The sequence below is a fragment of the Erithacus rubecula genome (assembly GCF_903797595.1).
Source record: "Erithacus rubecula genome assembly, chromosome: 9".
Classification (NCBI taxonomy): Eukaryota; Metazoa; Chordata; class Aves; order Passeriformes; family Muscicapidae; genus Erithacus; species Erithacus rubecula.
In genome coordinates, this window is record NC_136660.1 from 5,362,896 (window position 1) to 5,390,488 (window position 27,593).

The following is a 27,593-nucleotide window of genomic DNA, read 5'->3' on the forward strand; positions in this document are numbered from 1 at the left end:
AAGTTAAGTCTGCTAGAAGTTACAGCCTCAGGCACATAGAGCAGCTTCCTGACAGGAGTGTGGTAGAAAATTTTCAGTGACCTCTAACCATAGAAATCTGTTAAAAACACAATCCCCAAAACTGGATCTACATTAATCCGTAACAGGAATTGTAATTCTGAAAAAAAACAGCTTACTCTACTCCTTCATGCAGGATTATGATTTGTAGAAAGATGATCTTTTTTATTTTTGCCATGCTTGCTGGTAAAACAAGCTAGATTAGTTACAGCAATATGTGTCAGCAAGTGTTCAAGTGTACACTAAGAGTTAGAGATTCCATCCATCCCAAGCCCAGGTTAGCCTACTATTCAGAGAGAGGTCATATGCAAATACAAGAGCTTCAGGTTCCTTCATGTCCTATATACCTTAACACAGACAAGCCTCAGGGAAACAGGCAAGAACCACAGACATTTCTGGGGCAGAAGTCCCACACTCCTGGGGAGGTTGCTTTTGTGATCACTCCTTGCCCACAGCTCCTTGAAAAGCTGCATAACAAGGTACAGTTTTGGTAAGGGGATGGGATTTTTGCACTGTACTAATTTGGGAGAGAGCAGCCTTCCTTTCTTCTGGTATCAAACTGTGTTTCTGAGTTAAGTATTAGAAGCTTTAGTCTTTTAATCACACATGGCATGCTGGGACTTCTTACTAAAGCATTGAGGCTCCTCAAAGATGGTGAAAGTGCTTTTGCATTTGAGCACAGCTTTGCACAGGGCTTGCAGACACTTCCCGCAGCCAGGGAGGAACAACACCAACACAGACCAGCTGCATTCGTACCCACAGAATTCAAACCCTGGCCTAAGTGTACAGAAGACTGCTTTGAATGCCAGTCTATGCTGCAGACAATCAAGTGCCTACCAGCAGTGAATTGCTATGGCTGTAACAGAAAAAGAACTGCAGCAGGTCCAAGCCTCAGGAATATATCTAAAATCTCTGCAGTTGACTTGAAGATGACTGTCAATACCTGGGAGAAGGTCTAAGGATTGAAGTCAGAGTTCCAAGGATCAGAGGAATCCATGCCATTTTCTCTTTGAGGGAATTAACAAGGTCTGTCACAAAGATAGATAATAATATACTGCAAAAAGTATGTGGTTTCTCCCTGAATCCACAGTAGAAATACAGTCACACAGAAAACTAAAATCAGCCTAATTCTCAGAACTGCAGAAAATAGTACAAAAGGTGACCTAAAAAAGTAATTTTGACAAGTCACTGCATTGAAAGGCATTTTGAAATTAATCTCTGTGCAGATATGCCATGGGACTCTAGGTTATAAAATGACTGACTAAATCAATTAGACTTTTAGAAGAAGCTATTTATATGCAAATATTTTAGTAATAACTACACAGTCCATTTCAGAATCCACATATGGTATGAAATATACACTCACACATGTTCTAAAGTACATATATATATAAATATACTTGTTGTTAAAGTGGAGTAGAGCAAAACTAAACCAGGGCCTGATTAACCTATCATCCATGCCTTTATGGTAGCATGACTTTCACACGCAGCTCATGACCTGATCAGATCCCTGAGGCGTATCACCAGAATTGCTACAAGTTTTATTACCACAATTTTAACCAGAAACTGACTTAAATCATGTTAAGTCTCTTTAGATGAAGACAGACACAAACAAAACAACTCCACCAAAAAAAAAAAAAAAAAAAAAAAACCCAAGCCCCCCAAAAAACACACAAACAAACAAAACCCACACAACCCTGTAATACACAGAAAGGCACCTGATAATATCGTTAGTAGCAAATATCTACAGCATCCTAAGTGTACTTAGGGAATCAAGATAAATTTTTAAAAGATCATGAAATACAAGAATTGCTAGCATTCAAAATGTAACTCTAATCTATCTAGGAAGTCACTAAAATGACACGTGCAGTTGTAAATCATCATGAGTGTGCAAAACTATGCAGTTTTGCATAAAGTGCTATGTGTACTCCCAGTTTGCTAAGCTTGGCAATATGATGCAAGATGATGATGTTATGGATATATCCTACCTACCTCATCTTTCCTTTTTCTTTCCCACCATCACCAACTGTCCTTTAAACTGTACATTTAAAAGTTACACAAAGGCCTTTTCAGGAACTGTAGTTCAGAAAAATATTTCAAGTATATGTATATTTCAATGTAAACTTGGGGACACTAATTTTCACAAGCTCTAGATACTTATAGCTTCAGCTAATTCAATTTGAGTTGCAATTATTTCAATCTGTTCAATACCTCTGGCAAAAGAGTATTTCCTATTATTCATTTAACTCCTATTTAAGGAGTGCTGAAATTCATGCTCTAACTTGTCCAGATTTAAATCTAAACAATAAGCAATATAGAAAAACAGACTAACACTTTATCTGATCACTTAGGTTCACAAAACCAAGTCCTATCTGTCTGTATGAATCTGTTCATACAGACTCATTCTAGGAATTGTACACAGATCTTTAACACTTGAATTCAAGTTATTATAGTACAGCAGTTTCTCTTGCATGCATTGTGCAGTACACTTAGAAGTATACAACAGGTCTCTTCTTTACTCTGTATTTCAGTGATCCGTATCGTATCTGAGGAGAAAAATAAAATTATAACAAAGAACTGAGTCACACCAACCAGAAATATGATTCACCTCCTCACTAAACCTATTTAGCAAATGTCTTTCAATGTGCTTTGGACACCCCAATTTTACTACGATAATCTACCTATGACTGACTATGATAAAATTTCAACAGAATTGGGCAAGAAGAGTAAGTATCAATTGTTTTCTGGGAATGACCCAAAAACTTTTATGAGACTCCACAGAGATTTACCCCGAAGTATCTTTAAGTTTTGTGATGCATGCACATGTAAAGTGCATTGAACAGTAACTAGGATCTTCTCTTTGTAGATCACAGAGAGTCAGGCCATGTGTCTGTGGGAACTAAAAAATTCTGAATATTCTTTATCTATTAAACATCAGATGTTTAAGTGTGTACAACATGCAGTGATAGTATTGCTATCCACACCCCTTTCAAGGTGAGCAGTTCCTGAAATTGGGCTTGGAGATGCCAGAATTAGCATTACAAGCACAGAATCTGTTTCATCTCCTTTCCCTTGGTCCTTGCTTAGTTCATTTCATTCATGTATTTCCCCTGAACACTCCAAACTACAAAAGCTCCAAACTTAGATATTGTTATCACATACTTCCTTCCCCATTTAGCATCTAGAATCCACTTATTGTTGACAACCACTCCAAGATTAAAAAAAAAAATAAATTTCTGCACTATGAAAAATGCTAGTATACACTGAGAAACCAAACTCAATTAACCAGGACTATACTTGCCTCTTTACGGCCTTTAATAGTTTTCACAGATTTCATACTCTGAGTTCTTCGAAGGCCTCTCTGAGTCAACATTTCATCCTCTGAATGTGTCCCCTCCATCTCTTCATCTGTTTTGTCATCTCCAGGATTTTTTTCCAGTGGAATTTTGTAACCTTAAAAGAAAAAAAAAAAGTAGCTATACTTTTTGACTTATAAGAAAGCCATGATTTTCATCTTTAACACACATATACTTTATGGTTTTAAATTATGTGCTCATTTCAAAACAGAAACAACTATTCTGCCACAAGTTTGTTACTTCTAATCCTGCCACTTGGTTCCATAGGTATGTAAAGCAGTGATTCTTCAGTTGTCAAAACTGAAACCACAAATCTGCTGACATCTTCTTGACACTGAACTGCAATAACCTTAGTGGTCATCTTTGGAAGTACAAGATTTTTTAAACACAATTCACATGAGAAGGAGTTTACACTTGTATAAACCTTTAAAAGGTCCCTTCCAATACAAACCATTCCACAACTCTCATTCATAGGATCTTCCTTCATACTCTCAGCCTCCTGCATTTTTAATACCAAAGCTTCTTTCAGATCGGTAACACACCAAAGTACTGTTAAGTGTTGTTAACATCCTGCAAAACCAGGACCAGGTTTATTACCTAAGACTCTCACTAGAGGGCACAAACTGCTTAAAAACACACCCCAAAAACCAACCTCGGGGTCCACTAGCCCTGAACCCCCATCACAGACATATCACAAAGTTCCCAAATCCAGTCTGGATCCTTCCTCTGCCAAACTCCTCTTTTTATCCTGGAATCTACAGCCTATAACACTCAGGAACACCTTTTCAAACCAAACTTTATTAATGACCTGTGTACATTTCATCTTAGACCAGTATTTTATTTAGGCTTAGTTAATTTTTTTCCTCAATTTTTTTCCTAGAAATTAGAATCACAATCTATTCCACAGCTACTTGAGGCAGACGTTCTGTCATTCTCTTTGCCATTTTAGAGGCAATATGTCTCCCCTTCCAGTACAGTTTCAATTTATCTTTTTTGATATGAAAGATTTGAATCATACCTGTTTCTCTGCTTCGGACTAGCAGTGTTTGCAGTGACACCAATGCTTCCTCATGTCTGTTTGCAACACCTGATGCATCAGCATCTCATCCCCCTTTTTTCACAGCAAGCACACTGCCAGCTTAGCATTCATTCTGTGACCCATGTCCTACAACTAGGCCTTTTCAACCAATTTGCACAGAACTCCCAGCTCAGACCACAAAAAAAAAGATCCTGCTAAGCACAACAGAATATTGCTACACAGTGTTCCTAAATTTATGTATACTTTTTTAAAATATATTTTTGAAGTTCCTAATGCTGAAGAAAATTTAAACAAAACATGAGAGGTGTATGCTAGATATGAGATCAGGAGCAGAAACAAGTTCACCTAGCTGTAAGAAAGCTTTCTGACATTTGAGATTGAATCTCACAATCAGTGGTTATTTATACAGTATAAACTAGAGGATTATTTAAAAAAAAATTTAGAGCATTTTTAAGCTATTTCAGATAGGTAAGTAATGCTCTTACTGAGGAACAGACCCTGCACAACAGCTGCAGTGACATCATGTCTAGTGCATCTCTTCATGAATTCTTGGCTTTCCCTCCAGCTAGAAGCTCCAGTTAACACTGTCTTAGACAGAGTAATTTCTGGAAACAACGTGGAATTCAGCTTAGGTCCCTTCAGCTGGCCATCCATTCCATAGAAACATCACGGACTACCATTTTATCTGGAATTCATGGAATTCCCTGGACCCTACAAATGTTAGTCTGCCCTAAAATGGAGGGATGAGAAGGAATGACAGGCTTAGGTGAAAAGAAATAGCCCAGATCTACTTCCTTTGTGGGAAACATCAGCTCCTTTATATTGTAGCCTTGCCATTTAAAAAGGTGTAGTTACCAGACTTCCAGCAAAACCTTCCTTCAAGCATCACATACTCAAGAGCAAAGGGATGATGACAATACCAGTACATGTATACAATAATGAAATAATAGTATCTCTAAACAAAACCATGTATTGGTCACCACACACCATCTTCTGAGTGCTGATGGGCATCAGTCCATTATGACAACTTGATGCCTTTACTATTCCTATCACCCTGTACAATTTTATATTTTGATCTATTACTACAAACTTGGTGAATTAATTTCAATTAATTTTCTGTTCTATTTACTGAGCTTCCATATGCTTTCATGTTTAACTTCTTGCACATTTGTCACAGAAACACCACTTAATCACATAACGTTTGACTTCCAAATAAGTTTCACTTTGGTAATAAATTCATGTTGCCAATTGGCAAGGACACGAGTAATGAATACACTATGATTAAACTGAGAGTGGTTGTGAGAAGAAAGTAATACAGCAAGGATTTCTTAACTGTCATAATTCACTTGGCTTGAGTGTACAGTCTTTAAGTGTACTGGAATTCTTTGAGGCCTTTCCCATTTAGAAACAGGATAAATGTATTTCTGCTCTTCAGCTTTTGCTTTGGGTGAATTGTTCTTTTAGGCAGGGAAAAAAAATACATACCTGAAGATTCACTTGCAGAAGCTCTGGTTTTCTTTTTGGCTTCTGGCAATGTCTGATAAGGTCTCTGTCCTACAGGCTCATCTCCTTGAATAGTAGTCAAATCATGCATACTGAAACTTCTCAGTTTCTCAGTTATTGCACCTTGGCTCTGAAATACAACAACAGTATATTTGAAAACCAGGAAGAGGTTTAACTTTGCTGCTCAGCTTGGGTTAGATGTTTAAGCCCATGCTTCCTTGCTGCACAACAAAAACACATTGAACATATGCATGCAGTTGCTTTACATTTGATTTAGGTATTGCTTTCAACCATGCTTAACTATATGTTGCTCCCAGATGACAAAGTTACACAAACTAGAAGCTTAATTACAAATGCTGCATTTCACTCCTTTAATTTGAGCAAATAAAGACATCTTGGGTGAGGGCAAGTGTTTAAAAGAGACACACATCAGAAATGTTCACTTCAAACATGGCAGTTCAAGGTAGCATGACAGTAACACTTCTGCTATTTTGTATTTTATCCTCCACAAATTTGAATAAGGTTAAGGAGAAGAGTGTTAAAAATACACTCCATAACATTAACTCAAATAACTGAGAAACTGGCAGCACTACAAAAGCACTCCAGTTGACAGAAACAAACCAAAGAGGTCCTGACTGGACTATAGGCTAGCAGGTTCTCTTACTAATATAACTTTACTGCCCTAATATCAACCCAAAATCTAATGCTACACAGGAGAAGAGTTAAACACATATGAACATTACATATTACTTCTCCAATTGTCTTCACTTCTTTTTTATATGGAACATATGAAAATTTCCCTGTTGGAAAGAAAGGTCATACAGCAGCTCTTTCATCTCACATCAGATGATGTTACTATTAAAGCATTAAAGATTAATTTATTGCATAAGCAACTAAAAGAGTAAGACCATGACAACAAGTACTTAAAGTCATGTTAAATTAACATTTAATTCTTCCCTCTCTGGAGTAAGACAAAAGATAACCAGTTCAGGAAAAGGCTGACAAGCCTGTGAATGAATTCCACTTCAAGCAAGTGTTAAAGACTTTGTCTGAATGAAGCTTTTATCTTCATTTGATCAGTATGTTAGCAAGCAGGAGCAGATACTTGAGTACAATTCCATATACCTTCTCTGCACCAGCAGAAGGCAATTCTGGCACTGCTGGCCACAGCCATTTGTTCCCACTCTCATGACCACAATTGTTCGCAATTGGTAGACCAGTACATTGAATTATTCCACATTAAAAATAGCCATGTAAAATGAAGAGACAGTTGAATTAAAGCTCTTTATGTTTGTGTGGATACCAAAGGGCAGGGGAAAAGAGGCTGAAACCTAATATTAATTTTCTACTGACTAGTTATTATTACAGAATATAAAACGAAGACAGTAGACAGTGTGCTACTAAAGCAGGACAAACCTATTATAATTCTTACTCCACCATTCATATATTATCACCAAACAATAACAAAGAAAAGGATTCTTGTGAGAGAAGTAGAAGCCTTAACTTTTCTATCTCTTCCTACATACTTGTAGGATGACTCAGTTCTCAAATCATAAGTACAGCTTGCCTTTGAATCAAAATGCACTATGAACACTGTACAGTGTCTGTATTAAAGATTGTAGAAATCCTGAAGTCAATTTTATTCACCAAAATAGCTTTACTTAAAGCAGATCTCCTAAGGTTCCTCCTAAGGCAGGAGAAATACTACAAAAAAAACCATTTGGGCATGGCATAGAATAATGCAATTAAGATTATAACAACTAACATACTAAGAAGTCACATAACAAGTCTGTATTTCTTACTCCACTGTAGACAGAGGATTAGATCCAAGCTGGAAACATTCAGCCCTATTTTCCAATGCAGCTTTTGGATTTTGTTTTTCAAAGGGGGAAAAAAAGTCAAGTATGTGCCATAAAATAACACTGTGCCCTTAACCAAACTGCACAGTTGAGCTGGAGCTCCTGTGGAGCACTGCCTCATTCACGGAGGACATAAGGGATTTATACAATGGGCCCTTCATTCCAGAACTGCTTGCTAAGATGGAAAGTTTTACTTGAGTTACACACAGAAATCACTGAGAAGTTTGAAAGGATATATACACAAATAAAGATGCAGCACACATGCCCGAGCGTCACAGTAGGAACAGGAGCTGCACAACCACTGCTGTGCTAGACAGTCCTCATCACACATTATACTAATCCTATGCAGTTACACTCTACAGTGCCCCTAGTCTCTATCCCATCCCTGGGAACATTCAGTCTAGGCAAATGAAATATTATTTCATCTTTAACTCCACTGTATAGACTGAAGGACAAATTTCAAGGTGTTGTGTGGGAGTATGCGTATCACTGTGCTTACAGTGCATTTAAGACTTCAGGAGATTCTTCCACTACCATGTCCAAAAGCAGCAGTTCATTGCTTTCTGCTAAAATAAAGCATTCTGTGAAGATCTGGATTACTATCAGCTCAGGATGAAAGTCTGGCTGAAAAATATTAGATTCCTTCCTGCTGCAGGAAATGTGAGATTAAATACCCTCTACTGCAGGAAATGTGAGTCCAACATTCACATTTAGAATAATAATGCTTTACGAGCTCTCATATTTTGGTTGAAAGGTCAAAGAGTTACAGCTTGAAAGCAACATGTTTCCCCTAAAAACTGAAAGCAAAGCAATTCAATTGTAGGTGGAGGTGAAGAGGATCTCCTGCTTCCAGTCCCAGTCATGGATGTGGCAGCAGCCATCACCTCTCCCCAGATATACACACCCCAAGATCACCCCAAGATGCTGCTCAGAAGATGATAGCAGGGTAGTTACCACTGCTACTGCTACAGCTACCTCTGTAATGGAAGCCCATTATATCAACAGTTCTTGCCAGTAAGGAAGGAATGCATCAGGCTGCATTCAGCCCAGAGTCTGGTAACTGAATTACAGCACAAAAGATTGAGATACATGCATTTACAATTAAAATGCTGGGGAAAAAAAAAATTAATCACACAACTTCACTAAAATTTCTATGTAGGCAAACATCAAAGAGAGACGAACTGATGAACTGTGAAGTCTGGGTGTTGTCTTAAACAAAATGCAAGTCTTAAAGAATGATTTTTCATCACTATTCAGTGCATTTCCTTAAACATACTAAATGTTTTTCGGAGTCCACATTCATTAGCAATGTCCAGTGTGAAACACCAATTTAAGTCATAATATGTTTCTAAATCAATTTTTAAAAATAAACATAGCCCATTTAAGGGTCTTCTTTCAAAACTACTCTGCTTCTACTAAGCTGTTAGTAAGCTATAGTATGCAGTCTCATCAGCTGACCCTCAAATATGAAATGCCATTTTCTATTCTGTTATTGAGCACGTACTTTTATAGTGTGTATGCTTAACCCAGGGAACTTGCTGCAAACAAATATCGCATTGTCTGCCTCAGGGACTGTTGTTTAAATTGGACTTGCATCCCTCCAGTGGCCAGGATCACTGACTGAAGCTGCCTGCTTTCCCTGGACAAGTTCTCAATGGACTCTGCAGCATGCAGCACCCACATTCTCAGCTGTTCTCTCCCTGATCTGATCCAAGACAGGGAATGACTTCTGTTCCCTCTCTACCTGAAGAGGGACTGCTGTCCCGTGCTTGACCTCTGCAGCACGCCAGGCAGCCCCAGCAGGGAAGAGGATGAAAGCAGTGTTGCTCCCATAGTGATACTGGCTGTGTGCCACAGACAGCTCCTTCCTCTGCCATGCCCTAAGTGGGGATAAGGGGAAGTGTGAGCAAGGTCAGGAGAATAATACTCAATCAGCAAAAAGGCAGCATATTCAGGATGACTAGAAGGCATGCAGAAAACACAGTCCACAAAACATATTATAACAACCAACACCACTTTACAAATAAACACTATTTGGTTGTGACCTCATAAAGAGGGACAGAATATTTCACAGCTTAATTAGCAGTCCCCCTGCTCATAGTGATAAAGATACCAGTTTTCACTAGTAGCTCAAGAAATCTGAATTTATGGGCTGGCAGAAATTGAAACATAAACATAATTTCAGAAGACTTGAAAAGCAGATGCATCAAAGTATGAGATGTATCATTGGAACTTAAGTGTTGTGGATATAATTTCCCCAAATCTATAACCTACAGAGCTATTGAGGCACCTTGTTTCTGATTCTTTTACTACTAAAAATTTCTTTCAGTATATAAAAATTCAGCACAGACTATTTTTCATCTCTAAACCTCCTGAAATCAGGATTTTACAAGAATTGTTTTCTGACATGCTAATTTAACAAAATTAATTTTGCTAATGTATGCTACTTAGCAGGTATGAAACTACTTTTTATAAGAACAGTGGCTACCTAGTACCAGCTAAAAAAATTCAGTATGAGAATGTAAGCTATAAGCCACTACTCCTGCCAAATACATTTAAATTTGACTATAGGGGAGCAGGTTTAAATCTATGTCAAACTCAGAAGACTGACCTGGCTGGCTGCTCTAACCTCCCCAAGAGAGTCAACAAGCCTTTTAATGGTAATCACCTATTCCTTTGACAATCCTTGAAGAAAATCACTCTCTCTCACATTTGATATTCAAAATATTTTAGCAAGTTTCCAAGCCATTTTTAACACCCTCCTAAAGTCAGCATAAGCAGTCTTCTGGAACACTTTAGTGTCTTTTGACATAGGTTTAATCTTGCACAATTTTTTAGTCTCTCCCCCTCTCCTAATTTCAGATCTGCTATGTCAGAATAAGCATATGTGCTCTATTTAAAAAAGAAAAGGTACAAAGAAGAGTGATGAAAGTGTGTCCTCTGTCCTATTGAAACTGATCACACTACTACAATTCCATTCCTGGAATCCTTATAAGCATGCTCCACCAGCCCTTGGTGAAGGGATAATCTTTTTAAATGCTGGAAGCAGCAGTCAACTCTTGAAAAACCGGGAACAAAATCAAGAACACATGCAGTGTGTCCATTTGCTTGCATGGGGCAGGCATGCTCAGTATTTTGGAATGACAAACCAAAGAGGCTTACCATGTCAAACTAAAGATTTTTTTCAGTGAGTCTTCTCTTTTATACTGTTCAAAAATCATGCCTATTTTAGGTCTTTGGTATTGCAGTGGTTGTTTTTCCCAAGCATCTGATCTGCACTGAATTAATTCTGTACAAATATTCATGAGCATTTTTAACGAGTTTTAACAAATACAGCAGGCATCTTGCCAGTCACAGCTGAATAGCAATGAAATCTAAACAGAGACATTTCAGAAAAAGTTATTCAATATTTCAGAAGTGGGAGGAGATATTGGTGTTATTTATTTTACAATATTGTTGTTACCCCCTAAAAATAAACAAGGAAATATCTAGTCATAGCCACACATGAGGAACACACACAAAGCATAAGTATCCTCACAGATGCTTATTGTAATAAATTTGTAATGCAAAGAATTTGCACTTTTGCATTTAGCAATTAAACTTTTTTACCCAGTAGAGCAATTGGGCTGTTTGTTAGATTTGTTTAAATGATCTATTTTCACTCTGGATACTTCCATTCCTTTGGATGTGCACTCTATCACATCCCAAATTATTTCACATCTCAAGGCAATATTAAGAATTTGAATAACAAAACCAAAAAAAAAAAACCCCACAGTGATCAAATGTAATCACTCTCTCAATATTTCAAGCTCATTATGACCATATTTAAAACCAGAAAGTTATAATGCTACCACCCACATGCATCTTTAGAAATAGAGAAAATGAATAAACAAGATACACATGACTACTTTTCCAAAGCTTTTTGAGATAGCATGTGAAAATGTAGTTTTTAGGAATGTCTTTTATTTATAATGCAGGAAGTTCACATAGAAGCCCAGACATTTAAGCTAAATACCAGCTGTACATACTCAACTTTGACAGCCAGGGATCTCTACACTGTTTCCTGTTATCTACTGACAGTTTTGAGGTTTTCAGTGCTGTTACTTTCAGCACAATGGTTCCATTTATTCCCTAGAAGAAATTAATTCTGATTGTCTTAAACCAGTGATTTCACTTGGACATACACCTTTTTCTCTCTCTACTTTTCTGGTGTGTTTTGATTTAAATTCCTGTTAGGTAGGATACACATTGTCTGAAGTATATTCCTTTCAGTGGTGCACAAATTGCTTAGAATCTTACATATAAGATTGTATTTTGTCTTCCTATACCCAGAGTTCTCTGAAATACTGAAGGTGATGAGTTTTTGTAGGAAGGTAATCTGGGAAAAACAACAGATTACTTCATAATTTAATGGAAAATACATGACAAAGCAAGTGTATGCTAAACACCAATAGGCAAGTTTATGCTTAGTATATTAATTTAATAGTTCACTCAACAGGTTGCAAACGGGTTAATTGTGTCAAGATAATTTTTACCCATGGTAGTAGTCTTCCATGACTTAATTAATATGTGTCATTACCTCAGGTTGATTGGAGAAAAACAGCAGAAAAGCCAGAAATCCTTTAAAAAGTTTGTTTATCAACAAGGAAACACAACAGAGACAGAAAAGAAACAATGGTCATCTTTATTAAAAGCCTGCACAGAAAACAGAATGGTTTTGAATCAGAATAAACTGATCTGATGATCCAAGAAATAACTACAAGCCATCTTAAACAAACCACCAAACACAGTATGAGGAAGAAGGGCTGCAAACTTTTGTGTCCCAGGTTTTCAACACACTTGCAGAATGTATCTTTTTATATAAGAGTGGTAAATCCTCAGTAATATTACACTGTTCTATATCAAGCCTCAAAAGCAATTAATGCAAGCAGAAACTTACCTTTACAGCTGCTGTCACTGCAGCAGTTGCTGCCAAATTTAACCCTTGCCTTCCAAAATTCACCATGGTCTCATAGCCTCTTTCTTTGGCTTGGACAATGTACTCATCAATCTCCTAAAAGAAAAACATATTTAAATTTTAGAAGGCTGTTCATAAGAGAGCAAAGTTACCCCACAGTATTATTTTTCCATCAGTAAATGAAGACAGAAGAAATATTTAAGAAAATATTTAATAGGATTTATCTTCATATACAAATGTTTTGCTCATTATTACTCATTTAAAAAAAGGATTATATGTGGTCAAACAAGAAGATAGAGTAGATCACTTTTGTACAGCTCAGAAACATAGCAATAAGTTCCTTACAGAGAATAAGCCTAACTTGTTGGACAGAAGATTTTCAAGAAATAACATCATCTAACATGAAGAAGTCAGCAAGCTCCCTAGAGAGGCAGAGCCAACATACAAAGAACTTCCAAAGTCACAGCTTTGAAATAGTTAAAGTAGCAAGGACAATACAGACATGACATTTATCTCCAGCTCTGGCAAATGCCTGGAGTTGAAGTCAAAAGTCTGCATGGTACTTCCCAAGAGCTTGCAGACTACAAGAAATATCCCTTTAGCTTTACAAAATGGCAAAATGTTTATAGCACAACATTCAGAAGATCAAGATGAGCTTACTTGCACCTATTAGTGGCCATCTCGTTAGCTACCTGCTTTGCCAAATGAAGGCCAAGCCTGTAACGACCTCTGGGAATGCTATTTTCTGTAGTGTGAGGTTTCTCAGTGCTTGTCTTCATGCCTTTGCTAATTGCTTTTTCCATACATCCAAACAGGATGCTAAAAAAGAGTTAAGCACAGCTGTGTCCCTGTCATACTTTGACTAAAGCTAACCATCTTCTAGCTATTTTTATATTTGGGTATTTACTGTTGCAGACTGGTCTGCCTTTAAAACTCAGTAACAAGTTGCTCCTCTTATCTTGTCAGTTTACAAACCAAAAAAAGTCATCAATATCAATCATTCTGAGAAGTGTTATTACTAGTTTATGCTAGAAAAAAAAAAAAAAGGCAACATTAACAGCTTTTAGTAAAGCTGTGTTCATACTTCTGCGCATAGAATACTGTACACATGCTTGCACTATGTCAAGCTGCATCACCTACACTCAGCTGGGCTCTTCAGAGTGCATCAAGTAGAGCAGGGAACATCAAGCTCTCATGGCAATAGGAAGCAGGACCTTGTCTGCTCAGGCAAGTTAAACAGAAGCATCAACATGGACAGTCATACGAACTTGCCACTGCTAGTCCAAATTCATGCTGCCTGGCAAGACAATAACAAGCTGCTCCACTTTTATGGTGTATCTAGCAACAGCTTTTATTTCAGCATATGGTGTTTCCATATTAGGCTTTAAAAATCTGAGAAGTCAATTCTTACCCTTTCTTTAGAAGAAAGCAATGGGTGGAGGAATTTTCTGTAGATTAAACTTGCCCCTCTAGTATATGGGGAAAGGAGCCAGATAACAAAAGCTATCTTCAGTTCATAGTACAGTGGAAACCTACAGACAAGTTAAAGGTTGCACAAAATTAACAACTGCAGTAAGAAAATGCACAATAATTAATCATTATGAAGAGATCTTTTCAAAAACCACAATTATATTAGCATATAGGATTCTTCAAATACTAGAAGTTACATTAAACAAAAATTAAAGTTATGGATTTATGGACTACTGCCATTCAAGAAATGAAAACTGTCAATATACTTGCTTTTCATTATACATTTCTTCACAGAGAAATTCTAGGTCATCCTTTTAAGAGTTCCATTATCCTATTCAGTTTCTACAGTAAAAGTGGAAATGTTACTGTCCCTACTTCAAGTGACAGTGTACAGAAAACTTCAAAATAGATGCTGTTTATCTCTGCACCAAGATATTTTCCTGTAAAAAGGGCTATTCAACAAGTATAACTTCTTTATACAAAATAAATCAGTACAAATCAAAAAACAGAAAAAAATACTGTCTCCTCTAGAGTTAATAAAATGTGGGGCTTACCAAGAGACTGTTAGGTCAGTTATCGTTTCAGTAACTGTATAAAGAGCAAACACAATCCAGTACATCATCCAGCGAACCTGAAAATTAAAATACCATCTTCACTAAGAACTTTGATTTCACCTCTACATGTAATACATTATATATTGTACAGTTTGTTCAGAGTTGTCAAAGCAAGACATTCAACAGAATCTCAGTCTTCACAAACCAGGTTTCAGGTGAAATGATCAGGTGAAGATCCTGAAAAGATTTCTGTTCTTAAGTAGAACTGATGGCAGCTGCAAGAAGCTCAGTGAAATGGCTGTGTCACCAGGGTCACAACCTCACCTAGGCTGGTTTCACAGATTTGATTCTGTCTCTACAAAGTTTTAATGATATGAAAAAAGCCAGTGCAGAACTGGTAGATTCTCCTAATTATGAAGAGCAATTCCCACCATAACACTAAGGATATTTCATTCTCTTCCTCACTCAACCATATGTTCACACTATGCACATGACAGTCAGCATTAGTGAAGCAGCCACTGCTTTCATTTCACAGTATGTGTTATTCAGTTTTACATTGCCATTAAGTTCCATGTGGGTGATTACTGGGATGGCATTAATACTGAAGAAAGGCAACATAAAAAGCATTTTCATGGAGATTTTAATTCTGTTTATATGCCAAGAGCTACAAAATTCTTGTTAATAAAAAAACTCACATATTAATGCTTCAGGGGTTTACAGGTACAAACCTTTTTTTGTTTAAGGTTTATACTATATATCACTGCTTTGAAATCAGACAACGTTCTTAAAATAGGATAGTTCGTTTTGTAACAATTAAGAGAATAATTCATTTTTCTTGAACACTTGTTCAAATTTGGTTGCCTAAGCTGATTACATCTTTCAGAATAAACACTACAAAAATAGTTCACATGCATTTGTCCTCCCTAAGCTATCACATGTCAAATGCACTGCATTTCCAAAATGGGCCACTGCAAAATATCACTGGCTATTTGCACAAACTAAATATTCACATGTTCTTTAAATTCCTAGAAAAAAACCCTGCAACAGAATACCATTTGAAAACAAACACCCAAAAAATCCAAAGCAGCAAATAATCCAATAAATCACACCACCACAACTGTTAGAGACTTGTTTGAGCCCTAAATTCATGGTACTCTCATTCTAAGGGAGGATATAAATATATTCCTCCCTTTGAAGGTCCAGATATATATATATATATATACATATATACATGTATATATATATATATATATACACACACATACACACCTTCCCACAGAGGACATGGCTCAGATTTAATCTTCACTTTGAAAATAATCTTTTTTGAAGTGGATTTAAATAACTACTCAAAACCTAACGATACACTGCTGCTATTTAGTGGATGTTATAGTTTAAAACCATTTCTCCTGTCAGAACCTGAGACCCATTTATCTTAAATGCTTTTCTGTGTTTCAGTTTGAAAAGAAACTCAGTCATGTGGTAACATTCTTCACTTCCATCTCTCAGAGGATTTAGATATTTTAGGCTTGAATAAATGAAGACAAGTGTACACAACAGCTGAAGTAATTGCTGACAGGCCATGAGATATTTAGACTGGTGACCCTTCCACGAACCAGAGTCAACACCTGAGTGAAAACAGAATTAAATCCAACCTTGCCCCATCAAGTTAAGCATAATGCAGTGCAATTTTTAAGATGCCATGCAAGACTGTATTTTTCTCCAATATGATTTATCCAGGCTCTTCTTTCTTTAATCAACATTTATTTATCCAATTAAGAACAACCGGCAGTGGAATTTCTCCTGGGCCACTAGGAACAGTAAAAAATGTTCCTGCAGAGGGGCACATGAGATCTGCCAGGAGTTCTGCTGAGGACTGGGCAAAGATTCTATGAAGTACAAATCATATTCTGGTACAACTAATGCAGTAGGCACGATAAATATCCTTGACAAATGAAACTAAGTTACTTAGGGGGGTTTTCATACCAGAAAAAACAAAATAAGGATATGAAAAATTGTAGGTCAGATTTCACTCTGCCCAGAACACTATCATCTACTTTAAGTAACAGAAGCTTTGACTGAGTTTAACTTTTCATGTTAAAAGAGTGATTAGAGATTTGTTTTGTTGAGAGCACTTTTTCCTAGCATCCAAGTGTTAAGCTCATCTTTGTTGGCTCTGGCTGAATTTTGAAGGTCAGGATTTTGAAGCCAGGATTTGAAAGGCTAGTATGTTCAGACTCACAAACTACATTTCTGATGCTTATTTCAAGCTCTTTGGTGTAATACAGTGAAAAAAGATCTCAAATACCTTACTCAACTCCATTAAACCAGGGTAATTACAAGAACAAATAAATCTCTTCGAAGGCTGAGATTACATTTTTTATCATTGATGTCCATAAGTCTTTTAAATTACCATAATCAGCACAACACTTTTCTCCCCCAGAAATAATCTTTGACCAATTTGCTGCATCATGACATACACAAAAAGTCAAGATGTGTATTATTTAGTTTGATTGGTTTTCAGCAATGGAAGCAGTGGCTGAGTATTTTACTGTTACAAAGCTCTCACCAATCCAGCAACAAACACAGATGGCTCCTGAGCCACACAAAACCCTGGAAAGGAAATTGTGCTTGGGCCATAATGTCAGTGGCAGCAGACCTGTGCCACTTGGAAAGCTTCATTTAAAACTAGAACCTTTATTGTGAAAGAAAATGACCCAGTTGGGAAAATGGCAGCCATGGATCATCCCTAAGACCTATCTGACAGTTAATCACCAGCAAAGGAGTGATAATTCCTGATGAATCATTGTCATGCCCTGCTAATGAAAAAGTCACTTCGATGGGTCTTATTCATCTGGGCCCCAGGAATATTTTGTATGCAGCTGCAAGTTCTGGGCCTATTCAGAGACCACAGGTTTGCACAAAAAGTTGAAAAAATATAATTCCAGGCCCTACTATCAGGAGTCCTGCATAAGGACACCCAAGAAAGACAGTTAGGTCATAGCTAACTGGACAGCTGAGGTGAGAAAAATATCTCAGCATTCTAAAATATTACTTCTCTTTTACTAGAACACATAGTACAAGAGGCAATGGTAACCTCTTAAATTAAAGTGATTTCCTTTATTATAGTTGAAAACTGCTCTGCCCTACTTAACCTGTGGATCTCTTTTGAAGGAGCAGGGAGGAAAAGCAGACTATAAATTCCTTGTATTATAGACTTTCCTTACAGAGTAATATGAGCATGAGAAAGAAAATTCTCCTCTTAGTTTTGATGACTTTTTTCTCCTATGACTTTAGCTCTGGCAGGCACCAGCTCTGTCACAAATAAGCTCTAATGAGTTTGTACACAGAAATCAGAAGAAATACAAATATTATGTCCTTTGAGGCCTTGATAGGGTGATCAGCCTAAATTAAGACATTCAAGGGGAGGAACAACAGCTACCACATTCTACAACTATAACCAAATAAAAAGTGGAGACATCATACATTACTCAACAGCCTTAGGTCACAGCTATGGCTGCTGAGTTAAAAGTAACTGATGGCCCTGACTCTACCCTGAGTCAGGCAGCCAAGTTAAGAACAAGATCCAGGACAGGTTGCTGAAATCAAGTCAGGCTGTCTATTAAAAAAGGGAAGTAGCTCAGTGACTAAAGTTCCTTGTGACTGCAACTAGTTAACATTCTCGTGATTATCATCATTGCTCACACTGACAAGTAAAAAATTAAATAGCTTAATTAAAAACGGATGTACCTGTAATTATCTCTCTCTTCTCTTCTATCTGACATCTCTTCTTCCATCTTGTCTGTTTCTTTTCTCCACACCACCTTAACCAAATCTTTTCCTTCCCTGGTTATTTTTTTTCTCCTCCTTGAGGAACAATAGATTAACAAGAACTACCCTTTGCTTAGGTAGATTTTGAGTCCCCTATTGAGCTCCATGCAATGATATTAAGCTGCTGCTGCTCTTCTAGTGGTCATTGTGAATCAGTTTGTTAATACTTATACTTCAGGTGTCAGTAGAACTAGGAAACTTTCATTATGTCCCCTGTCTAAGAGTGCATTATTTCTTGTACTTTGCTGAAATGGAACCAAGACTTTGCAAGATTTACATTAAAAATACTCATAAACTCACCCCCAAAACCTCTATATACAGCATAGTGTGTTCAACATGTTTCAGCATAAAACCATGTAAAGCATGAGATACCCTAACTTTAGCCCTCCAAACAAAATCATAGGTTTACCACTAGGTTCACACAAGTGTTATATCTAACAGTATGACAGTAAATTCAAGCTTTCACATGATTTATTACACAAAGAAATTGTCACAGATCTATGACGGCAGAGGCATGTAATTAAACAATTAAAAGGAATGTGACTTACATATTCCTTCACGTTTTTTGTCTTCACAGCTTTGTAAGAGTAATATGCAGGATATAACATTCCAAACACCAGCCTATTGGAAAACAGAAAGAACCTTCAAGATCTGTTACACCATATATGACAAAACAGTGACAATATATCATCAGAACAAAGCAGCCAACTTAATAGAAAAAATCCGGTTCTCTAGCATTAAAGGGCGGAAAAAAAATAAAAAATCAGTGTTAATAGGTTCCTTGGAGGAAGTTTTATGATAGGTAAAACTAGAACAACATGAACAGAAAAGGTTGTATGCCCTAAAGACAACAAAGTGTTTTGTAAGACTGCTTCTAATACATAATATAAAACCGGTTGTTCTGGTTCATTTGCAAGTAAAACCAGTCCTGCAGCCTGCCCACACTAGAAGATAGCACTGGCAATGCTATCCTACTTGAAGAGACTCTGAACCTATCAGTAGCTAAGCACAATCATCTACTTTTATCAGATTACCAGAAGTTTATCTCCAAAGGAATTTTAAGAGAACACTGACTTTAAAAATTTCATCTCCTTTTGATAGAACTCTGCAACACCAGCATTTAGAAATGGAGGAAAAGTGGGAATTAATCCACTTTTGCTCAGACAGCCAATTACTGCTGAAATTCATCAAAAGAAAGGTGCAGAGCAAGGTGAGAGGGTGCCAAGCAATCCATGCTGAGAGCAGGGTCAGAAGGAAGATCTGCTCTAACTCAACTTTGTTACAACACAACACTTACTAGTAAAAGTCTTGGCCACATATTAGAACAGTCCTTTATGAAAAATGGAACAGCACTAGTTACCATTTCCTTGATAAATGCAAGAGCTCCATATTTCAACACGGGAAATAAGAAAAGCCTTACAGAATAATGACCTTTTAAAACTTTGTTAAATCCTGGTCACTTCTGTTCAAAAAGCACTCTGAGAAGGGTTCAGCTGCTGGTCCCTACAATTTACACTTGTAGGGATATCCAAAGATCTTCAAAGTTCAGAACTTGCAAGTAATTTAACACGTCATAGTTAGGCAAAGGAAAATGCATCACGTATTTTGGTTTTGTTGATTTTTTTGTTGGTTTTTTTGTTGTTGTTGTTGTTGTTGTTGTTGTTGTTGTTGTTTGTTTGTTTGGGTTTTTTTTAACAAGTCCAGACAGACTTGGGGCAGGCTTGGCATATGAGATTTTAATCCAAATTAATTTATCAAAGTAAATAACTGAAATTTCATATTTTATTGTTGTCCTAGGCAGCTCTAAGTAAGTACCTACCTACACAGCTGGAAAACTGCATAATACTACCACAGAACTCTGTGAGTATACAAGACAACAATGTAAGCTGGAATTCAACCAGTTTGATATACACCATTTTCCAGGCATCATGCTAGTATTTATGCAGAAGTCATTTGCTTGGTAGCAGATGATGAAACTGCTTGCAATTTAGAGTACAAAAGTCATCTCTGTGGTAACTGTAAATGAGACTGACAGTACTGTAGATTTAATTAGCATATACAGTTTGATAGCCAAGATGCCTTGACAAGAGCAAACAGAGCTTTGAAGATTACAAGATGACTGGATCAAGTCTGGCTAACAGAAGATTTAACTAAGTAGAAATGTAAAGTTTGTCTGTGTGATGTTTAACTAAATGATTGTAGTAAAAATTACTAGCCTTCCTGAAAACAGTATAGAAGCATATGTAGCTCACAGTAAACTTTGGATTCTGATCACAAATCAGTAGTCCCAGTCTCTCTCAATTGCTGATACATCTTCAACACATAGTACATAAGTGGGGGAAAATGGACTTGCTAACAACAAAGATGAAATACTTTCTTCAGCATCAGACACCACAGAGAGAATGTTTCTCTACCCCTAGTGCACACCAGTTATCCCTGGAAGGAAGACTCTGGCAGAGGTTCTAAAGTTAAGCTGTAAATGCTTCAAGTGAGAGAGGTTGATAAAATTATGGAAGCATAATTGCAGAACCTTTCATATTTGGAAGGGTCTTGTGAAGTCATCTAGTCCAACTTCCTGCTCAAATCAAAATCAACATCAGATTTGGACCAGGCTTCCTAATGTTCCAGCCAGTCAGGTCCTGGAAGCTTCCAGAGAGATTCTTAGTACAAAGACTCAGTTGTATTCAGCCAGAAGCAAAAGTTTGTAAACATTGTCTCTCTTGACTATACAGTATGGCAAGAGAATGGGCTTGGCTCTCATAACCACCAAAAATCTACATGAAAAGGCTACAAGTTCTCCTCAAAGTCTTCACTTTTACATCTGAACAAGTCCAAGTTATTCAGGTACTCATCACAAGTCATGTGCTGTGGTCACCTTGATGGCCTTCACTGAATTAAATAAATTAACACCTTACTTGTATTAAGAAGCCCAAAGTTAAGTACCTAAACTCCAGCTCAGCATATCAACCTGTAGAAGCCCATTCAAATACAGCTCTGCTGCAATCCTCAGACCTTTTAACCTAAAGCCAAAGCAACCAACGGTAATAAAAAAAAAACAAACAAACAAAAAAAAAAAACCAAAAAAACCAAAAACCAAACCCTGAATGGTTTTATTCCCAGCTATGAGAAAAACCTGACAACACAAGTTAAAAATCTCACTTCACCCTAATAATGTGATATCCAGAAATAGAAGGAATAGGAGACAAACATCTTTCATTTAGCTGAAATTCTGTAGACAACAGCTGTTCCTTTGATTTTTGTCCCTGTAGAAAACCCTGTTCAGTAACACAACAACTCTAGCATCTCTCACTTTCCCTTGTTCTGGCTGAAATTATAACCATTAAGTATCATAGATAAGAAAAGTCTTTGTTAATCCTTTAACCCATAAGGCAGACTTTAAAAGGGTGGAAAACATTCATCCAAAGAGAAGATACAAAAGAAGTTCCTGAACACCATAACCACCACCAACTGTCAGACATGCATAATAACTCCACCAGATACTGGCCATCTCTCTCTCCCTAATTCTAAAACTACCACTCAAAAGTTATTTAAATAACTATTAGTACCCTGCTCATGTAAGTGTCTTGTAATGAAGCATATGAAAGTGAAACACCTTGAGTCTTTTACTTTACAGATTTTTCAGCTACACTTTTTCACTCTAATGTCAAGTAGTATCACTTCTATGCAGAAGATAAAACAATGTATTTTTAAATTTAAGCAGCACTTTATCCTGTGAACATATCATTCTCAAACTGCTATAAACATGAACTGGGAGAAACAGAATTTTAAGAACACTTCTTCAGAAACAACTCATCTTAAGCAGAAAGCTTATTACAGCAACAGTGAGACAATCATAAAACAAAAGATGACCTCAGGTTAAATAAGAGCACTAGCATAAGACAAACACAATAAAGGCAGCTAATTTTTCCCATCTAGAAAATCTGTTACTCAATACTAGTCAAAGCAGAAGTTTAAAAAATACCTATTTTAGTAACCACTTGTTCTTTCAATGATTTTTTTCTAGAAATCACTTTAAAACTACAGAGTGCAGAGTGGTTAACAGAACAGTATATCATAATTATATTATTCCATAATATTACCATTATTATAATATTCCACAATATTTTTATTATATTAGATACACCAATATATAATAATTTAGTAGGGTTTTCAGGACTGCTGTAAAATGGAAGTGTTACAAAAGCTTCTGTTTGTTCACTAGAAGTTGGTAGATAGGATTACAACAAAACATCAGCACATTTAGTCAGTAATAATAGGAACCACTACCATGAAGTTTTTATCTCCTTACAGCCAGAGCTGACATCAAAAGTACAGCATGATGCTGCTGCCAACTCTGGCACTACAAACTTCTTAACACAAAGTCCTCTGACTTCAGTTAAACCTATCAAGCAATTTTGCAGTCCAAAAGCCAACTTGTCAGCAGTGAGTGTAGCTGAAGGCCAGTAAATTCCCTTTTACCTTCCATCTATGCATGATGGATCAGTGTAGTGGCAAAAGAAAGATCACTGCAGCTGACTGAGGCAGAAACACCTATAACAGGAGCAGCAGGGAGCCTGGGCACACAGATGGCTAGAAAAGCCCCACATGATGAAGACATCCTAAAAAGCTTAAAGCTGTTCAGCAACACCTACTGTAACACATTAGAAGCATGCAATGACTTGAAGGATGTTCTCAGTTAATCTGTGGCTTTTCAAGTGTAAAAGTTCAAATGTTATTTTTAAAAGTGTGGTTTGCATTTCACACTGAATATCAGCACACTGCACAAATGTAGTAGACAAGGCATTTTCCACAGATGGAAACAGATTTCAGCTGAGCATGACGTCATTTACTTTATTTTACTAGTAGATAGATGGATAATCCAGTTTACCAATGTTATTTCACTGCCAGTTGTAGCCCAGCTATTTCAGGTTTTCAGCTAGACTCAGTAAGCTATCACAGCATTCTGTTTTTGGCACAGCCACCTCCTCTACAGACATTTTGCTCATGTAAAGAGAAATATTTCTCAAATATATTAGAAGATTAAAATATTTTGTAGTTCATGCTATTAATCTTTTAAAAAATCATATTCCAAGAACAAGACAAAATCTAGGTTTACAGTCAGAGTACACAGTTACATAAAACATCACCTACATGCTAAACCAGGTATTCCTGAAAACAATCCAATCAACACAGAAGCTATGGCTTCAGCCACCCATTCTTAGATATGTAGTGTAGTAAAGGCAGCTGGACATCTGGAAATGTTGAACAGCAAAAGTATTAAAAGTAGAGTAAGATAATGCCTTGGAAACTACCATTAAAGAAACAGCTCCAACCTGTAAAGCAGCAAAGGCTGAAAGAGATTAATACTACACCTAGCCTCAGGTCATCACCTGTGTCCCCCAGACAGTCTTTGCCTGGCTTAAATTATTTAGTTATAATCTAATATCAGAATCAAGAAATATTTGCAAGACTCTAAAACTGAGGTGGGGAAGACAAACATTATAAATACAGACAAACAGAAAGCTAACTACTAGTACCCAAGACAAATACAACATTCTGTGGAGCACTGCAACCTTTCCTTTCAACACTCTTTGAGGCTGACCTACTTAACTGGAAATAAACCATGTACTTAAACATGAAGGGAGAGACTGTGTTGCAAAGCAACACAGATGGGGGAACTTTCATTTTTAAGTCAGAAAGGAAAAAAGTTAACAGATTACAGCAGACAGTCTGCTTTAACAGATTGCAAGAACAAAATGGCCATCTACTTTGTATTTAGGATGCTTTCACATCTTTGCTTGGCACAAGAGGATGGCCTGACCTCATCCATACCAGGCTGTGACTGACAAGTATTAAGTGTGTTTACTATTAAATACTGTCACAGCAACTGATTTGTACACAATCAATCAGACCTTACAAATGAGAAGAATGACCAATCCAAGTGGACTAAAAGGCAGGCACAAGCTCTATTTGAAGTTAAGATGAGCAGTCACAAATTTAAAATATTATTTCCACCATTAAAAACTAAGAACAAGATGAGCCACTCTAAGAAGTTTTCTGGGACTCTGAATGGTTGGTTTTGTTATGAAAAATAAAAGGAGAACTCCTGCAGTAAACACTCCAAAAATCGTTGCAACAGCCAGTGTGTTTTAAAAATAATAATGAGCTATACTTACTACAACAGCGCCCAACAGACACAGAATTTAAAAACTGAAAGATATTTTAATTATGAACTTTAAGTCTTCTGCTTCTTGACACACAGACACGCAATTTGTACAAGGTATTTCCAAAGTTTAAATGCTTAAGAATAATAGCATTGATAGAGCAAAGGAAAAAAATATTTCATTAAAACAAAGTTCTGCTGCAGATTATTATGTGGAACAGTGAATTTGAACCATGACTCTGCAAGACAATTTATATATAAGATAATAAGATACTATATATATATATATATGTAAGAATTCAAATTCTCTGTTAGCTCCATTCCCTAGGTCCTTAAAGCATTAACCAAACTATTTCAGTGGAGTTAATGAATCCCAAATCACAAAGTCTCAAAATTGAATCAGAAGGCAGTTTGCTTGGGACACGTGTGTCAGGACAAGCCCACCATGTCAGAAGTCAGCAGGGGTCACTGCAACACACCTACAAATGAATACTTCACTGCTTTTTCAGCCCTGAAACATAGGAGGTCAGGCAGGAGTGGTGAACTCTGCCACAGACAGAAAAACTGCTGCTTTTTTCCATCACCAGTCAAGATGACAGGTATTCTTCATGGCTGCACACACAGAACAGGGCTTCATGGGCCTGCTATGGACCTACACACCAGGAAGTCACCACACCAGGATCAAAATGCTACTTAAGAGAGAGCCTCAGGTCTTCACAGCTACATAGTATTTAAAAATATGTTTCTTAGGGCTTCTAATGGAAAGTATACACCTTCCAAACTTCAAAAACACCATTCAGAGATCCAAAGTCACTGAAATGGTTACCTCTGAGAAGAGACCAGGAAGGAAAACAGATTAAAAAAGGAAGATCAAAGGGACACTGAGAAAACAGGACAAGAAGGACGTTCTCAAGACCATTGAAATGAAGACCTCTCATGTCACAGCACATCTTCTGTGCTACTTCTCACCTTCTGTTTCCACATGAATTTTGCTTTATTGGCAAAGTCAAACAATAATCTCAAAGCTGTCCAAGTTCTCATTGAACACTTTTACCTTCCTAAGAAATTGAACACAGTCAAACTATTTAAATCCCACATCTAGGAAACAAGGACACAAGAAGGTGGAAAGGATTTATAAATAATATTTAGGACTCCCTTTTTAACAAAAATAATTTGGGCACACAGGTGAGTGACCAGTGGTGACAAGGAAACCAAACTACACACAACTGCACAGTTCATTATCCTTTACTGCCTTTTGCAATAAATCTATGGAGAACAGTAGCTGTTCTCTTCATTCCCTGTGCTATTGGGTTAGGCTCATAGAGGACTTTAATTTATGCAAATACAACCCTTAGAAATTCAGGGGGAAAAAAAACCCCAACTACACAAGAATTTGGTCATTAGAAATTAAGGTGCTCAGCAATGCTGCCATTTCCCTTGAAACCAACACAGTCTAAATAGACAAAAAATTCTCTGGTTGGTGCTCCTACATAACAAAGCAGAAACAGCTCCATCTGATGTACAGAAAGAAAGAGTATGTCTCTTGCCTACATAGCACCATGTACAGCTTATGAGAAAACCACACAGGCAAAGTGACCAACAGCAACTCCTCCCACAGACTCTCTTCCAAACCTCTGTTGTCCTTTGCCACTTCTGGAACATGATGTTCTACTTTACAAGTTGCAATTATGTGACAAGTCTCAGGGAGGGCTGCAAGAGGGAAAAGGACTGCTACTTATCTAGGTGGTTGGACTGCAGCAGGAAAATATACGTGGCAGTATAAGAAAGCTTCCTGGCAAAAGTTCTCAGATGAAATGACACCAGACAGCTTAAGAGGTATATCTGTCATCAACAAAACAGAAAAATCCTATTATGCCCTGCTGTGGGTCACACACTCCTGCTGCATACTTTATGCTAATTCGGATGTTTGTTGGACTGCTTTGTGAGCAGATTCACTTCATTTGCCTGGCAAAAACTCACACACAGCAAATCTCAGCTCAAGCACTGGGGATCCCAGAGGCACACAGCTACCAGCAAAGAGCATGAGGAAAACTCTTCAACTTTAACAGGTAGTATTATTCAAATGAGCACAATAACTCATCAGTTTCAGGAAGGAACAGTACAATGCCTATGAAAAAAATCAGGTTGCACTGCAGTTTATTCTTTCTCAAACAGAACTTACACAACACGGAACATGATGCTTCTCACCTAAGAAAGTTTGTCTCTTTGGCTTTCAAAAACTCAAGTTTATAAAGTCCAGTATACAACACTAACAATCTATCTCTTGAGCTGATAACCTATATTCAGCATAGACTGCCATCTCACGCTTGCAAGCATTCTTTTTTTCCTCTCAACTCTGCTACAAGTTAAAAAGGAAAAATTACCAGATTTCATATGTCACTTTGGATCAATTTACAAGTAACAGCTACAATCTGTACGTGACAGGTACACTCCCTAAGCCCGGGAAACAAGCACTTAGAACAGGAGACACACCGAGTAATCATAAGTCCGGGCCTTGCGGGAATTTCTGGGAGCGCAAAGCCACTTTGAAGCACACAGATCCCCAAGGGGAGCGCAGAGCACCCGGCTCAGGAGGGAGGGAGAAGGAGAAAAGGGACGCCACCCCCCGCTCATCGCGACCACCTCCGCCCCGGGAAATAAGCCGCCTCCTGCAGCCCCAGCCTGGCACTCACACGACCGCTCGGGAAATCATCCAGGACACCATCGCGGCGGCGGCGACGCTTCTCCTGAACCGGCCGGGCCGCAATGGCCGCAGCCCAGCCCCGCCCCGCCCCACCCTGCCCGCC

At 37.5% G+C, this 27,593-nt stretch overlaps 1 protein-coding gene across 1 annotated transcript; it reads right to left on the reverse strand.

The window, feature by feature from the left end:
- Nucleotides 1-1,372: 1,372 nt before the first annotated feature.
- On the reverse strand, nucleotides 1,373-27,593 carry REEP3 (receptor accessory protein 3). Its single transcript, XM_079312735.1, has 8 exons — nucleotides 27,480-27,593; nucleotides 19,172-19,244; nucleotides 14,796-14,872; nucleotides 14,183-14,303; nucleotides 12,754-12,867; nucleotides 5,938-6,085; nucleotides 3,359-3,510; nucleotides 1,373-2,603 (listed from the first exon to the last, which is right to left on the reverse strand). Exons 1-8 carry the CDS (start codon nucleotides 27,509-27,511, stop codon nucleotides 2,547-2,549), a joined length of 774 nt encoding a protein of 257 aa, XP_079168861.1. The 5' UTR covers nucleotides 27,512-27,593; the 3' UTR covers nucleotides 1,373-2,546.